At 45.5% G+C, this 18,260-nt stretch overlaps 1 protein-coding gene across 5 annotated transcripts in view; it reads right to left on the bottom strand.

Moving 5' to 3' along the window:
- AFF2 (ALF transcription elongation factor 2) overlaps positions 1-17,999 on the bottom strand; it is a 491,933-nt gene extending 473,934 nt beyond the window's left edge. For 4 of the 5 annotated variants that reach the window (XM_067023268.1, XM_059050316.2, XM_067023267.1 and 1 more), the window contains exon 1: positions 17,877-17,999. In XM_067023268.1, the coding sequence (XP_066879369.1) occupies positions 17,877-17,923 (47 nt within the window). In that variant the 5' untranslated portion in view covers positions 17,924-17,999. The remainder of the gene's footprint in view (positions 1-17,876) is intronic. The other variant, XM_067023269.1, reaches the window with a different exon arrangement.
- Between the last annotated feature and the right edge of the window lie 261 nt (positions 18,000-18,260).

The raw sequence follows: 18,260 nt of genomic DNA on the forward strand, positions 1-18,260 counted from the left end.
GAGAACAGTCAACCGCGTTCGTTCTGTAGCAAACCCGTCAATAGCCAAATGGAGTCAGGTCCCCGCACGAAGCCACTGGCTGCACAGCCTCTATTTAGATAAGGTGCTGTTTAAAATGCCAATAGGTACCATGTGTCGAGCTCGCAAATCGGCCAAGAAAAATTTTAAAAGCCTATATATGTCAGTGATTCCCAATCCTTTTAATTAAAACAAATTTTTAAAAAAATTGGACTGTTGATGCTGTTTTCATTGTTTTCTGTATTTTATGTGGCAGTAATCTTCCTGTTCTCCCCCTCACACCCCACGCCCCAAAAGTCAGGCAAAACACTGTGAGCTCTATACTTTTTTAAAATTTAAAGTGAATTTAATGCGATTTGACTTGAGCGTTATTTTCCAACAACTGCAAGCTTGAGATTCACAGCCAATGCCCTCTACTGCAGGTTTTCTCCTGAGGAATTTTAAAGTGTCATAAAAACTCAGCAGTTGAAACAACCTCAAAGGTCATCTAGTTCAACCTTTATCTAATGCTGGAATCCCCTCTACAACATTCCTGATAAGGGTCATCCAGTCTTAGCTTAAACGCCAGACATACATCCTCCTCTACCTAAAACTCCACGAGGTAACGTCCACTCAAGTGGAAAGTGACCCAACACCACAGGCCACCCCTTCCCCTCCCCATCAAAGCTCAGTCATATGTGGGGTCATTGCTCAGGGCCGTCATGTATTAACTTCTCTTGTAGGAGGGACAGGCCACGCCGACGAAGCACTGCAAATACAACAGACCACTGCCCAATTACGTACAATCAACTTCTTAACGCAAAGGCTGTCATCTGTCACCCCTGCTGATACTCAAGGTGGCTCTCTGGAAGAACACAGCTGGCTCTGTTTGATCTTATTAGCAAAATCCATACTCCAGGGCCAAGACTCGCCCAGAACAAAATGGAATCTAAAGTCTCTTTAATAGACTATTTGCCCAAGTCAAGATGAGTCTCTAGTCTGGAATCTAAACTAAATATTTCTAAAAAGCATTTGGTAGCAAGAAACTATTCATCTTAGGATGCCTATGAAGAGCTACGGGCATGCCCTATGACAAAGATGTGTGAAAAAATTCTTTATCAATTTAGAGTCCCTTTAGCAAAAAGACTTCATACTGTACAGCTGAATTCAGGGGTTTACAAAATAACTCATCAATAGTGCAGTACAGGAAGTGGTTTGCTGAATACTGACGGAAAGGTTGCAGTAATCAACAATGCGGTGCAATGTCAAGGCAGTGCTGGGTCAGTCTAGCTTCCTGGCAGCCACAAAGAAAGCCAGATGCCCTGTGCCATGCGTCTCACCGTATGATTGATGACTCAAGCCCTTTCAGAATAGTGTCTTTGGAAATGGTTTGCCGTGGCTCCGGCCAATCCTTTGTCATGTCGATCTCCTTCCCATAAATCTCCCGCAGGAATCAACCAGGGCAGTGGTACTCAAGGGTGGGCACGGAGTATCTGTTTTTGTCATCTTCAAGAGGGCCACAATCCCTGCGACTGGAAGGATCTTCAGATATGACTTTGGGCGCCTTAGAGAACCAATGGACCTCTGCCCAACTCTCATCCTACTTTAAGCATTTAATGATCCGGCTCCAGGGGCCATGTATGCAATGGCCCCCACGAGATCCCCAGTGCCTGGCCCACGTAGACACCTACCACACATGTGATGAATGAAGGAATGGATGAATGCCCGTTCTCCTCTTCAGGAGACCAACACAACACTTAGAATTTCACCCACCGCAAAGATGGCTTTCGTACACGTTGCAAGGAGAGTGGGGCCACTCGAGGATATAGCGTCAGAGTGGAATGCTATTCGGATCCAATCTCCGTCTTGCAAGATGAAGCCATGGTCACAGCCAGAGGAAGAGGGGCTTTTCACGCCATCCAAGGAGTAGTTTGTGCAGAGGTGGCCAGTGTGGAGCAACAACTCAAGCCTTGCCTCTGAGGAGCTATATTACAGGGCAGTGTTATGGTGCCAGGGTTTGAGCCGCAGCTCTGCCGCTACCTACGCTACCTACCTGTGTGATCTTGAGCAAGTGACTTAACCTCTCTTAGGCTGAAGAGTTTACCTGTGGAAAGCGTTCGGAGGATTGCCCGATATGCAGCGGCCACTCCATACACGGGATCCATGGTCATCTCCCAAGTGCAGGCCAACATGGCCACAGGGAGAGAGATGCAGTTTCCCAGGAGGCACCGGGGTTCAACATTAGTTATTTGATTCCTTCTGGAAAAGCTCCTGTTAGCCTTTCGATCCTCGGGGGTTCCCATACTGTGGCAATTAAAGGGAAAGATACCCAGAGGGAGGTTTCCCTGGACAAAGGCTGGTAAGGATCTGCTCTTCCACCGAACTTCTGGGAAAGTGTGTGTGGACCAGGCAGCGAGGCCTCGCTTGGTTCCATCTACCCTAAAAATAGAGCTCGAGCCTTCCAGGCCCGGCCACCTCCCACACGCGTATCTAGACAGGGTCTCCGTGAGTCTCTGCAGGCCATCATCCCAGTGCTGGGACGTCCTGTCCTGAGAAATGAGAACACAGTGAACACGGCCGGGCTGCCCTCAGACCCAGGGAGGGCTGACGAGAGCAGAGGACATTACACTTCCTCTGTGTGGCCTCCAGCAAGGGCTGGGGGCTCAGAGAGGCCCTTTCACACAGATGACGGCATGTGTAGCAGAACTGCCCAGGTATGAAGGAATTGGCTGCCTTGAGAGGGAGCTTCATTCTCCTCCCATTTTGGTTTTGGTTTGGTTTTGTCTTTCCTTTCCGGACCAGCAGAAGCTGGCTAAGCCCTGCTAGGGAGAGCGCGGGAAGGCCATGGCCAAGGAGCCAGCGTAGCTCCGAGCCCCGTTGCGGTCTGAGGCTCTAAGGCTCCACAGGCGCCGGGACACGGGTCTGGCAGGAGGCGCTCCGGAGAAGCAGACAGCGCCTCTCCTCTCCCCTCCACCATCATGAGAACTACTCTAAGTAGTTCACGTTGATTCACGAAAACTGCTCCTATTTCTCTTTATATTTTAATAGCTTTTCTGATTCTTACAGTTCAGGGTTTAAATGGGAGATTATCGTTATGGGAAAAAAAAAAACAAAAAAAACTGTAGCTCACAGAGAGCCTTAATTCTCCTCTTAATAGTTCCAGAGGGATACAGAGTATCCACACTGACTCTAGGAAGGCCTCATCACCCACTGTCTATTTATGAAAATTCAGCCTTATTATTAAACGCCGGCCACGTAAACAAGTGCGGCTTGATTTGCCAAAGCAAAACGGCTAGGATTTCCAACGTCTTTCCATTTTGTTGAACATGAAGGTCTAATAACTTGACAGTTTAAATTCAAGATGCCACAACAGTTTGGGACCGGAAACTTGGAATTCAATGAAACAGCTTGCAAGATATTAAAGGCTTCTGTCCCCAGAATATGTTTTCTTTTTTTCCAGTGTAGGCTGCCTCAATTCACTACAACCTTTTAAACATTGCTCGCATAACATGCACAAACAGTCTTTAGGAGAAATTAGTTAAACGGCTCCCAGAAAGCGGTGCTGTTTGTCCCCTTTCGAAACACTGCCGTAAGTATCCCAGCTCACAAATAAAGGGTAAACAAGTCTGAGAACTGATCACGTGTAACAGGTGTGATTAAAAGGAAGACAGCGAAGAGGCCAGTGATGCTCACGAGGCGCAGTCCTGTTCGCAATGCATTAGACCTGCGCAAGGAAGTGAACACAACTGCGACGTCTATGCCGTTTACAGGAATAAATGTCAGGAATCCAAAAGACAGCGACGGGGCGGGGGGGGGGGGTGACAGAGCACGGAGCGCTGCGGAGTTGGAAGTAGCGAGTTGGAAGTAGCGGCAGGCTTCTTCCTCATGGCTGCTGAGGTCTGGCTGGGCTCCGGGCACACTGACAGAGGAGCCGGAAGTCACAGGAGAGGCGAGTGAGTTAAAGGATCCACATGACACAAGCCCATTCAACGTGGGCTTGCCCCGCCCCCAATCACCACCACTAAAATAGCTGGAACTCCTTTTGAGAAGAAAGTAACATCAGAACTTCATTCAGGAAATCCAGGTGCCGGCACACGTTTGAACAAACACGAATTCACAAATCCCCATTTCATGACCTAGCAGCCATACCACCCCACAGAGCCCACAAGGTGAGGCCCAAGTTCACAAGTGAGACCGTGATGGATTCCCAACTTTCCCAGCCTGTGGGGAATAGAAGGAAAGAGAAGGAAAGAGGAGACACAAGAAAACTGCAAAAGCAGCCCTAACGCTGGCGTTGCACCTTTTGCTTCTGTTCTTGGCTCTGTAGGTTCAACTTTTCCTTACCGGTATTTACACCTCTGCAGTTTTCTGTCGTTGTTGCTGCTAAATGAATGTGTGTCACACGAACCCAAGAACCTGGACCATTTCTGTGGAGCCATACAGGCACATTCATTCAGTTACTTTCCCCCTTTCTAATTCCTACGAACGACAGCAAAAAAAAATAATTAATTAATTAAAGCACAATGAAGATTTATGAGGGGACTCATTTCCCAACTTCTGCCCCTGTAGCTGGGCGAGGCAGCTTAACTAAAACATCTCTGAGAAATGCCATGAGCCATGAAGCTCTGACTCGCATATCATTTATGATACCCCTGGAGAGCAGGCCTGCCTAAGAAAACCGAGGCCCAGCACCCCATAAGGTTCTCATTACAAACAGGAATGTGCCAGGCCAGATGCACTGGGGGTTGTCAAGCTCTGCAAACTCTCCCCACCAAAAAACTCATAAATTTTGCAGAATATATTGCTTTTCCTTGAATTTTTATGACTATGTTCCATGTCAGGAAACTTACCCCATACTTCATCATTTGCCTTCGTTTTTAAGAGTTATCTGACGTCCATGAAGTTCTACGGACTCTCTACTAATCATGTTTTTTAAATCTTAAAAATATAAGCCTACATATTTCCAGCCAGCCATGAATTTAAAATCTCCCCCCTTCTTCCAATTTTGGTATGCAGTTGCAGGCCGAACAGATTTCGAAGGTTCTCTGTTGGACAAACTCACCTTTCCATCTTCCACTGAGGCAAGGGACCCAAAGAAAGGCAGCAATAATGGTGGTCAGAGTGTACAAGGCAGTCAGGACTTGGCACTGAAACTGGATGGGTGACACTGTAAGACTCAGAGGCATGTACTTCCCTGGAGCAGCCACGGTAGCATTCACAGCCCCAGGAAAAGACTCCCCAACTCCAGGGTCAAGGGCATTGGAAATGGTGGACTACAGTTGGGCACCTAGGCGAAGTTTGGTGTCCTCCCACATTTTAACTTGGGAGAGTGAATTTTAGTGATGTCAGGGCTATTTTGTTAAATTTACTTTCCATAACACATATTTCAGGCTTGAATGCTTAACCAATCTCAAATTCGTTACCAACCCCAAATGCAATCTTTCAGCTAATCGTGTACTAAGAGGGGCAATGTCTATAAATCGTTTTGCTGCCTAGCTGTTAGCTATGGCAGTTCTTAATGCTACACCCAAACCAGAAGGCATTCTTTACACACCCCAGAAACCCAGAGGCAGGGCAAGGCCTATATGATCCAGTCTCCTCTGATGTGGTACGAAACAGGCGACGTAAAGATCCCACTCTACTACAAACGTTTAGGATAGGAAGAAACTAAGGAGCCAGATGTAATCCTGTGCTAAATCAGATTAGGTGAAGGAGACAAAATCACAACTTTATTCAATGTGTCATTTATCCCAGGTGACTAATGCATTATTTGTATGAAGTTAAAATTGAGCTTTGAGAAACTATGAAATAAATCAAATGCCCTACTTTATGTAATTTTCACAGACAGATCCCATTAGGATTCTACTATGCATAGCTGTTGGTTAAAATCATTGACCAGTATCCTTATAAATTAATCAACTGAGGTAATACTGGCTCTGCTGTCATCATTTGCTACTAATCTACAGTTAGAATTCACTTTAACTTTGCAAGCCTCTTGAAATAGGTTCATCAAATTTCCATTTTTTCGTTCAAAATATATGAGTAACTGTGATTGTTTACAAAAGCCTGTGGTAGAAGTCTGCCACTGGTGTCATTTTTCAATGGCATTGGAGTGTGCGTTGGCATTTCATTGTAATTTCAGGGTAAAATGCTAATCAGAATCCAACCATAATCGTCTTCACCATTCTTGATAGGAGCTTTTATCACTCGCAGTCTGAATACATGTGAACCGTTTAAAGTTTAAACTGCTACAGAACTGCAAAAAACTAATCGGCCAAAATGTCTAATTGTAGCAAAAGGGATATAGTTAATATTCAGTAGTTAACTTTTTAAAAAAGATCATCATGGCTCTTGCATTCCTCCTGGATCTTTAATACTTGGATATGTTTCATTTCTGATTATGAGACCTAATTTATTAAAAACCTATAAGTATCTACAGTTTCTCCTCCAAATATGTACCTTAATGCCTGGTTAATTTAGCTAACTGGGTGCTTTACCTCCACTAAAATGTCCTAGATTTCTTCAACACCTTTTATCTTTCTGTCTTCCTTGACCTGCATCTCATGACCTTTAAGTGTGTACTGTAAAAACAAAAAAATAATATTTAGAGGGTTTTTTCCCCAAGGTTAATTTTAATTAATCTTGAAGTTTTAAGTTACCCATCAACTCTGATACAGCTGATGTCCAACTCTGTGAAGGCAGTGAGGAAAAACACCTATCTTCTGGGGTGCTTGTTCAATATGGTGGTGTGTGTAAAGCATGGAACATAGTGCTTGGCAAATACGGGTTTTCTCTTATGCTGGCTCTCAAACCATCTTACAGAGTGCTGCAAAATGAACACATAGGGAAACTTTTCTGCACATCCTTGAGATGAAACTGCAATCTCAATCCTCCAGAGGCATAAATAGAAAATGTGTTCGGTCTAAAAATACGTTAGGAAAACCCAAATCCTAGGTTAGCCTCCAAAGCAGGAACTATTTTTAAAACAAAGAAAGGAGGGAGAGAGGGAGGGAGGGAGGGAGGGACAAACAAAAAACACGCACAAGGCAGCAGGCTCAAAGGAAAAAATGCTATAAAAGTATGGAGACAAATACTCAGCAAATGTTGAAGGCATGCTCTCCCGTCCACCTTTGTACTACATGAAAGCCTCACTCTGATGACAGTAACAATTGAAGACACCTTTTTAAAACAAAGTCTGCAAAATTACCCTTACAACACTGTTATAGACACTCAATGTAGGTGCACCTCGCAAAAAGAAACTGCTATACGTAACAGTCGAAAATCACAAATTTGATAAGTTAGGAGAAATTATGCTCATCAACAAAGAATTCCCCGCAGGATTCCCAGCAAGCAGATGCACATAGAGAGATTTACTTTACAAAACTTTAATAAGCGTGCTATTTCAGGAGCCTATCTGTTGAACACGTCTGTCTACCTGTACCTACCTGTCTGACCATCGGGATTTTAGATCTTCTCTTAGAACTCATTCTTGCACCTCTGAACTATCTCTTCACAAATGTGATCACACAAAGCATTAAGCAGGTTACTGTATATCAACCCATTTATTTATTCAACAAAAAGTAACTGAGCACCTACTGTGTGCCATTGTTCTAAGCACTGCAGATGCAGTGGTAAATAATACCGCCCCCCCCAAAAAAAAACTCCACCCTCATTGAGCCCATGTTCAATGCATCTTCCTCCCAAGCACCGAATCTTGTGCTTACACCAAAGAGGAGCAGAATCGAGCATCTCTTGTTGGAGTGGATATCAGGTCAGTTACACCTCATATATGATTATGGACTTCAACCCAATGCTGGCTTGTAAATGCTAAAGATGAGTGACAAAGGCCTCATCAGCCCAGTCCGCTGCCGAGCCCCGAAGCACACAGGGCTCGCCACTATTCTAGCGTCTCTCCCAGGGTATCATCATGGGCTACCAGCGCAGCTAAGGATTCACAGCCTGTGTGTTAATTGCAGCTCTGCAGCATATTATCCGTGTGACCTTGGGCAAGTCGCTGAACCCCTCTGTCCCAGTTTCCCTGCCCTGTAAAATAGGGAACTCAGATAACACAAATCAGAGCTGTCACATAGGAAATGTAAGCTCTAATTATTATTTTCACTCATTATTATTAATGTGATTCATTATGGCTTCCCACCTAGAGGTAATATTTTGAAGACCCAGCATGGCACCTGAATGAATCGGATAAGCCAACGAGGCTGCACTCGGAATTGGCTGCATTAGGCTATTACTCTGGGCCAGACGCTAGGATGACACCAAGAAAAGACATGTTCTCATCCCTCGAAACAACTCAGATGCATTGGAAGTCTGTTCAGGGCAGTATGGCAGCTCAGAGGAAGGGTGTCCAACACGACGGGGCAAGAGTATATGAGTTTGGGGCAGAGGAGGTATATGAGGATTATAGCTAGTGGCTTCCCAGAGACAGAGCTGAGATTCGAAGGATGAGACAGCCAGACAAAGAAGTATTTGGTGGCCGAAACAATTCATTATAAACACAGATGTACGACAGATGAATGGATAAGGAAGATGTGGCACATAGATACAATGGAATATTACTCAGCCATAAAAAGAAATGAAATTGAGTTATTTGTAGTGAGGTGGATGGACCTAGAGACTGTCATACAGAGTGAAGTAAGTCAGAAAGAGAAAAACAAATACCGTATGCTAACACATATATATGGAATCTAAGAAAAATAAAAGGTCATGAAGAACCTAGGGGTGAGACGGGAATAGAGACACAGACCTCCTAGAGCATGGACTTGAGGATACGGGGAGGGGGAAGGGTAAGCTGTGACGAAGTGAGAGAGTGGCATGGACATATATACACTACCAAACGTAAAATAGATAGCTAGTGGGAAGCAGCCGCATAACACAGGGAGATCAGCTCGGTGCTCTGTGACCACCTAGAGGGGTGGGATAGGGAGGGTGGGAGGGAGATGCAAGAGGGAAGAGATATGGAGATGTATGTATATGTATAACTGATTCACTTTGTTGTAAAGCAGAAACTAACACACCATTGTAAAGCCATTATACTCCAATAAAGATGTTAAAAAATAAATGAAAAAAATAAAAATTAAAAACACACAGATGTAAACACCAATCAGATGGTACCAAGGCACCAACTTACGCTTTAGGAAAAAGAAAGACTAAAGGAAAAACATCAATACACACCTTCCACAAAAATGAGCTAATAATTTTTTTTAAAAGAGGAGAAAGAACAAAAGAACAGATATATCTGGGTACATCTCAAGAGCCACGATATATGCTTCTTTCGAAAATAGCTACTTTGCCAGCAATTGTGCCAACTTACAAACATTTGTTTCAACTGATTCAGGAAAACAAACTCTCATTTGATATTTCTTTGAAGAATGCTTGCATCGATATTTACATAATTCAGACAGTCAAATAATTGTCCAGAATTTTGTGGTTACCCCACAGCAAATGGTGGTCAGTGGTACTGAGAACACTCCACTCACACGGCAAAACATAACTTCAGCAACTATGTGATGAACGTGAGCTACTATTCAAGGAGTAAACTCCGGGTCCAAAGGCAACTGTTTAATAGCAAGTGTTGGCTGCTCCTGGTCTTCTAAACAGCCCCCATTTCTGGCTTTCCATTTCACTCTGGGCATTGAGGAGGACTGCTTCTCCTCCTCTAGCTCACGTTCTCTCTCTCTCTCTCTCCCTGAATTCCTATTTTACTTACATCCACGCCACACTATTTCCCCCAACCCAGGTGTACATTCCACTGTCAAGTCAGTGGGGCCAGAGGTCATCTTCTACATTCCTTTATCTCCCCCTCAAAGTGACTGCCTAGCAAAGCGTTGGGCACAGAGCAGGTACACGATGCACACAGTTCTGGAGAGGGTGACAAATACTGAACCGGGACACGAGAGCTCCGGACCTGCCCTAGCGTTGTCACGTATGGACTGCACGTCCTTGGGCAAGCTATTTTCCCATCCTGGGCCTCGGTTTCCACATCTGTATGAACAGGAGGCTGGACCAGATGATGGTGAAGGGCCCTCCAGTCTTGAAACACTGGGTTTGAGGAATTGATGAATATCTACACACCTGAGCCAAGCCTTTTGCCAGCAAATAAATAATGGCTAATTGATGAGACCTCTCCAGGATTCCATGGCACTTCATCAGAAACATCCATCACGCTGGAATTTAATTTAGTTACTGTGGCTGTGCCGACCTGGCATGGAACCACCGGTCCCTTTGGAATATTAATTTATTTTAAAAAAATTAGTTGACTGACATCCTGGAGGGAGAAATAAAGCCTCTACGATTGCATTTCTCGCTGTTCACCAGACAGTTAGGTCGTCGTGTACATATTGCCACAGTCAGAAGGTTAAAGTGTCCTCATAACACGCTCCTTCTGGTGGGTTGGTTTGATCAAATCACACTAGAGACCCAAAGACCAAGGAGACATCGGACTCCTAAGAAACTTCTCCCAGTGACTGTTAAAGCCCAGGTTACAATGCAGCACCACTACAAGATGAGTAGGGTTTTATTTTTTATTTATATAAAAAAGAAACCATTTCAATGCTACTGCCAGGAGATGTGGCCTACAAAACACAAAATTTGGACTCCAGGAATATGGTTTAATCAAGGCCACCAGTATCTGCTACTGAGACCTGCTTTTCACTGAAGCCGGCTGATGATGCAAAGAACTATTATTTGGAAATCTAAGCAAAAAAACCCCCATTCTTTATAGGATGGAAGTGATGGGTTTCTTCTTTTCCTCTTCTCCAGCAAAATGAACATTGAAAAAATAAACAGATGAGTGATTTTAAGTTTGTAATGAAAACACAACCTGTTTCCTTAGCTTATTTCCCAGTGTGTGGCCTTTATACCTTCCTAGACCAGCACAAGCCTATTGAACAACCAAATCAAAGATTACTTTCAATCACTGGCTGATTTTCTTTTCGAAATGAAGCGAAATGCACAGGTATATGAAAAATAGCATTCCATAAACTAAGCAATCCATAATCAAAATCAGATTCTAGCTGGAGGGCTATTGTCAGCCCTTCTTAAATCATGCCATTTTATTTAAGCACTCAGATCATTTTTCTCAGCTCAGTAAGTAGGTGGATGTTAGCAGCTAAGGTCATCGAAAAGATTTACTTTAAAATAAATTCAACAATTCCGAGCACCGCCCTCTCCATGGTATAAAGTGTGCCTCGCTTTGAACATGCATATAAAATTTCATTAAAGTGCAACATAAAAGTTTTACATTAGAGGAACCCAGTGCTGGACCTTTGTTTAACAGTCATGATAATTTATGGCGTGGATCTGCTACAGTTAAGTAGAAAAACAGGCTTCTCACGATGAAATACAAGTCATAAAGGCTGAAACTCAAGGAAAGCTGGAGGATTCCCAACCCTCCGACCACTCAATTCTTCTTCAGTTTTTTGTCACACATTCTTCTTCAACGTTCTCCGCACAGATTGAGACAGAATACCAGTCCTGTACCCCTCTACTTTCAAAGCTGCTTTTTTTCAGTTCTAAGCATATCTTAGAATTCATAGAAATCTATTTTTTTAAGCACACTGATAAATAACAGGGGTTCGAGTTTTGCCTTTTCCTATTAAGCTTTTCTTGGTTACCATCCTTCTTTCTCATCACTTTCTGCGCAAGAGACCAGACTGGCTAGGAGACCTTCAAAAAGTTACAGTTAAAACACTATCAAGCAGGCAGAGGGGCGGTATTACCACCAGGATCTGAGCAACTGTCTTTGGAAGACAGAAGCATTTGCATAGAGCACTCTTGGAGCTGACGAGGCTCTCATATCAATCAACACATGTTTCTTGAGCACCTGCAATAAGAAAGGCACTGTGCTGAATGATGCGAGAGGGCGTACACCATTCCCTAGGAAGCGGTGTGGATATTTCAACACAAACGACTTAATGCAACAGTAGTGACGCAGTGAAAAGAACAATAAACACAAATCCTAAGACCATCCACACACTGTGAAAACTTAGGCAAGTCACTTAACCTCTCTGAACTTCAGTTTTCGTGTCTACAAAATGGAGCCAGTAAGACCAGTCCTGACAAACCCACATGGTTATTGTGAGGATCAAATCAAATGATAGATGTGGTAAGTTATAAAGCTTTGGAAAGAAATGTTATCAATCTCCTATGCCCAGCTTTGAGGCTCCCAATTAACTAGACAATATACCATGGTCTTCTTTAAGTTCAGGTACCAAATCTTCAAAATTAGGGCATTCGAATTTAAATGGACAGTTCTCAAGGACTTGAGTTTTGCCATATATATATATATATATATATATATATATATATATATATATACACATATATATATACATACAATATATATGAATGGCAAATTACAATACACATATAAATTGTAATTTGCCATTCATACGTTTTCATTAAAGGGGCATCCATAAAAGAAGTGCTAAGAGATTGTACCATTACATAAATTGTTCCTTATTCAATTAAAAGAAAAAAGCAGAGTTCCATGCCTAGTCGATCACATGGTAATTCCAGATTTTTTTTTTACACAAGCATCGTATACACAATCCAATCCGTTTGTTTCGGTGAGAGCTAAATGCTCGAACCCACACAGTAACAATAAATAATAGGTAATGAGGTTTTGCAGAAAGGCACTTGAGCTGGATATTGGGAGATGTGGATTCCTGATCCAGCCCTACTACTAACCAGGCTGTGTGAACTTAGGTGAGCCAATCAACCTCTCCAGGGCTGTTTGCTCATCTGTAAAGTGGGACTAACACGTGTACGTTCTGATTCACAATGACTGAATGAGATGATGTATGGAGAAGGATCCCACCTGTTGGAAAGGCTGAGACAAGATGTCAGTTGTTGCTGGTGCAGGCTCTGGGATCAGCTCCATCTAGGCTGGAACCTGAATTGTATCACTGAGTAGCTACTGCCTCCATTTCTTCATCCAAAAATGGAAATCATAATAGGTCCCATCTCGTAAAGTTGTCTGAAGGATTAAGTGAGACTGAGTATTTAAAGCACTAGCTACTCCGTCACGTTTGGGGCACAGAGTAAACACCCAAATAACAGTAGCAACAACGGTGATGCGTCCTACTACAGACACATGTGAAACACAACACACACACACACACACACACACACACACACACACACACACACACACACACTCCTCAAAAAGGTTTCTCCAGGTTGTGGTCTTGAGTTCTTAAATCAGCAACACATTTCTTTCCATTATCAGTAAACAAGTTTTTAAAATCTCTTTCTTTATCCCACAGCAATCAGAAAAAGACAAAATTAAAAGTGAAAAACGTAGTCACTGTACCAGTTGTTTTGTCTACATGACAAGCTAATCAAGTATGTGGTAGTTTCCCTTTCTGAGGTATGAGCTATAAGCTCACAGGACTACAGCTTCTAGATTGTTCCAGAGATGGCCATTTTATTGGGCTTTTACGATTCTGAAATTGTTAAATATGTGCAGATTTTTCATGCAAGAAATAGTCTCAGCTAAGAATAATGGGCATGAAATAAAGGTTCAGCACATTAAAACCATTTCTATTCAACAATAATTAGCATGTTTAAATACAATATAATTTTTATCCATCTACAAAAAGCTTAAATGTTTGGAATCTCATTTATGTCTACAATGACAGATTCATATTTGAGGCAGTCGTTTTCAATCTTGATTTGTATATTTTAAAGTTGTTAAATGCTTGACTGAATCATTAGCAAAACAATTCATGTATCATTAAACTGATCTCTAACATGAGATAATTTTCTTCCTTGTCCAATAGACGTACGTGCCTTTTAAGATTTACGGGGACAGCATTTATCTTTGGGGGTTTCAGCGGGGTGTGGAGGAGACCTCATCACTAGCTAATTTCACCACCTTGAGTCTCGCCCTCCCGTATACTCCCTTAAGAGACTCAAGCCCAAGTGGTATGCTGAATGAATGTTCAAACAAGCCGGAGAATGCATATCGCACCAGCAAAAAAACAGACCACTGACTGTCTCCCTTGCAGTGGAAAACAAACAGAGGGGGAGGGGGAAAGATAAATGACTGGAGGTAGAGAAAGAGAAATCCTGGCAACCTGGAGGCGCCACCCCACCCCCTCCACATTCCTGCCACCCCCAGGTAGACCAAGGTTGCGTTCCCTGTCTCTCCCCGACCTGCCCATCCATAAACAAGTCTCTTCCACTCTTCCGGAGGATTGCGGCGCAGGAGGCCTCCCAGATCTGTGTGCGCAGAGCAGGGGGAAGCAGCCGGGCTGCTGCAGTGCATGGGCCATGCCCAGCTGGAGCTGAAACAGTTCACTTTTGTCTGGAGAGCAGGGTCCCCGCCCCCCATGGCTGAGGGAAACTGGGGAAAGCGGGCCGCTGGGGCAGCCGCGGGGGAGGAGAAGCCCGGCCCGCACATGGCCCCTTCCCAGCCTGGACGGCCCCACACAGACCTTTGAACTTTCTATTTATATAACAGTTTAGTGAGTTTAAGTCTCTTCCTGTATAACTGCCCGTTTGCAAGCTCGCCTCTAATTAGGCTACTTGTGAGACACCACATAAAAACTACAAACCCTGGATGCCGGCCTTCGTCCTCCGCAGTGAGAAGTCGGCCACTGTCACAATGGCTTAACTACAGTGTTCACCAGGCTTTTGAACATTGTGATTTTGCTATCACAGTGGTTTCCTTTTCCTTTTTTTATTTTTTAGAATGAGCCCTTTGCTGTATCTATCTTCCCTTCTTTCTTTTTCAGTAATAAAAAGAAGATAAGCATCCCTACGAAGAACCTTGGCCTGTCACGAAGCAACACCTAATCAATACGGGGGGGGGCGGGGGTGGTGGTGCTTGCAGGGCGGAAAGGCTGTGCACTTGGTAGGCCCTCGGATTTGGCTGGTAAACAAGTCCAAACCTAGCCACGTGATCTCCAGACACCTCAAGAATTCATTTACTGGGTTACCACAGAGAAGTCTACGGAGTGATCTCAACGATAAATTGTGATTTTTTTCTCTTTATCTTTTTTCTTTTTTTTAAGAGCAAGTGGTGTCTTTGGTGCGCACAGCCATCTGCACCTTCCTCTTCTTTCACAGAATGGTTCGGATTAAACTCAGACGCAGTGAACATTGCTCATTCACCCAGGAATCTTGAAGAACGAGAGCTTTGGCCCTTTAATCGACTCCAGAGCATGACCCATTAAGAGATTCTTGCGGTGTGTGAAGTCCAGGGCTCTGTTCCGTTAGGCACCGAGCACCCCCAGACTCGTCACATCCACGCTGCAGTCACCCGTGCCCCATCCTTTCCATTTGCATTCCTCCTGACACATGTGTATGCCTCGAAATGGGCACGCACTCTTTGCTTACCGTAGGCTAGTGTTTGCAAATGACACATATGCCTGTGTATGTAAAGTCTTTCTTCATTAAGTCTTGGAAGATGAGTTTGTTTTTTAGCTGGCCTCATCCAGTTATTGTCAGACATCTAGGGTTGCGGTAGAGATGGCTCAGAGCTCTCTGTTCCACAAGTGACTGCTGAGAAGAGATCCAATGGAAATGAGATCCTTAACTTGGCTGGCGCCTTTTTCTTCCTAGGACCTCCTGGGGAGGTAGGGGTGGGGAGCAATGGATGCCATCGGTCTAAGCAACTACTTGCTCCCCAGGAGGGGAAGTAAACATATAATGAACATGTAACTGGCATGCTCTGGATGTCCAAAGAGAGTTTGGAAAGGTACACACTTCCATTCAAGGCAATAGCAAGCTTTTTAGTTCATCCACTATTCACATTGATGTTCCTTTTCTCTGTCGGGTGTACAACACACAGGCGCACAACCACGTTACAAATGTTTACAAACACAGATGCATAAGGAAGCTTGCCCCTCACGATCAAACAGTAAGAAGGAGAAATCTTCCTGGAACGTGTGCACAGAGGGAAAAGGCCGGCTTATTTATGCAGACGTGTTACACTAATTCATCGGTATTTCACATAATATCCACGGAGTGTCCAAGTCTGCACGTTTCTTAACTGATGTGGCATAGTTAGGGATCTGGAGGATCCCTTAATATAATAAAAGATAGCTTCCCCAAAGGGACATAAAGAAATCACAACTAAAAGAGCCCACCTCCTTTAAATATGCAACTGCATGTGCCCGAGATTAAACTGAAATTAAAACAATACAATAAACATGTTTTTAAAAACCTAATACCTTGTATATATGTTTAACATTTGAACTACATCCACAAAATCACTTATAACGTCTGTTAAATTAATGATGTGACCCACACCATATATTAGGCAAATTGTATGCAAATAGTAATGCTGTGGTTATCAGTGGTGTGCAAAATAAATTAGCGAAGCAGGGTAAAGGCTGTACACTGGAGCGTAATATTTAACTGAACGGTAATTTTACCGTGATCTTTACTTTTAAATAACAACGGCATGGTTGTTAAAAACTGTAACCTGTTTTTCTTCAGAGCTGATAAAATCCTGCATGGTATCAAAAATGCCTTACAGATTAATACTGATACAGTGTAATTTGTGGCTTCAAGGATTTACCCGGAATCGCTGTAAAATAAAATGTATTTAAGTTCTGATTATCTTGGATTTGCAACTAAAGGAGTCATGATTGGCATGATGAAGCTATTGGCTAAGAGTATGACCCTTTTCTAAAGAAGGAAATTGCCTAAAATATCACATCAGCAAGGGAAATCCTTGTAAAAATACACAGCATTCATAGTCAACGGCTGCCAGTAGTTTAACATTGCAAAAGATTTCGCACTGTCGGTCGCTACTATAGATTATTCCAACTACGTTTGAAAAGGCAATAGGCAAGAGTGCAATTCGAAGTCGCTGCCGCCGCGCCTTCCCCCCGTCTAATTCCATAGGCTGTGGGGGGAAATCGATACGTTAAAATGTTACGACAAATTAACAGTGATAACGTTGGTGCAGGAGGTGAAGCTTCTGTAAAAGTTAACAGATACGCATATCACTATTTATGCACACGCGCGCGCACATCACGCAGACTAACAACTTTCCGGCTCCCCAGTCACCTCTGCACCATCTTTCACAAACCTCTCGGGGACAAGCTGACGGTATTTGGGGGAGAGCCGACTAAACCTGGGGATCCGAGCTGGGTGCCCATTAAACCCACAAACCTACGGCTGCCTCCCAGTGGGGGGCGGACGGGGGCCCGGCCGCTAATAAAATGTGCGTTGACGTCGGAGCGGCCAACTTTCGGGGCCAACTTCAAAACCCCTCAGTCTGGAGAGCCAGACGCCGCGGTCGGCCCGGACCCGGTGTCCCCCGCGCGGTGGCCCCCGAAGCCGCCGCTCGGCGCCCGAGTGCGGGGAACTTGGGCCGAGCGGGTGGCAGGGAAGGTGTGCGCACCGCGCCGTGCGGGGACCGGGGTGGCGGCGGGGGCGGTGGCCGCCGAGGAAGCGGAGGGCCGCCGGTGGCACCTCGCCGCTGCCTGCCCCCCGCGGCCGGCCGCCGGCGTCGGGCACCTGGAAAGTTGGGGGCATTTCGGGCGGGCAGCATCCGGTGCGCTGGGAAGGCCACCCGGCCAGCCGTTCGGGGAGAAAATCCCGGCGGAGGTCGCGCGCCTCAGCCCCCGGGCAGCACCGGATCCGATTTGGGCCAGACGCAACTCTTTGGACTTGGAGTGCCAAGCGACGCCCTCGGGACCTGCATCCCTCCCTCGGTCCGCACCTCCCCCCACCCGGGCACCCGACCGAGGAGTCGCGGCGGCCGGGGCCAGAGGTGGCCAAGACCAAGTGGGAAGGCGTCCCGGGCGCCCCACCAAACCCCGGCTCCTCTTAACAAAGGCGAAAAGCCCAGCCCCGGCCCAGGGACCCGCGCAGCCAAGGAGAAGGCAAAAATCAACACCTACCACTGCTGCTCCAAGTCCCAGTCCCTGAAAAAGTCGAATAGATCCATAGCGGCCGGGCGGCTGCGGCGGCCGGGCGTCCGTCCCTGCTGGCGGCGAGTCTGCGCGGCTCTCGGCGCGGCTCGCTCGCTGCTCTCCGGCCCTCCCGCCCGGCTAAAAGTGCCCGGGCCGCATCGGCGGCGGCGGCGGGCGCCGGAGGTGCCGGGTCCTGCGCTCTGGGGCGGCGGCGGCGGCGGCACCGGGCAGGCAAGTGCCTGGCCGCCCGCTCGGGTCCGCTCGGTCCGCGGCTGCCCGCGCGCCCAGCGCCCCGACGCTGCGGCGGCAGCCGCTGCGGGCTCGAGCCGGCGAGGCCGCCCGCCTGGCGGGCTGCGGGCCGGCGGCGGCGGC

Source organism: Kogia breviceps, chromosome X, assembly GCF_026419965.1.
Source record: "Kogia breviceps isolate mKogBre1 chromosome X, mKogBre1 haplotype 1, whole genome shotgun sequence".
NCBI lineage: Eukaryota > Metazoa > Chordata > Mammalia > Artiodactyla > Physeteridae > Kogia > Kogia breviceps.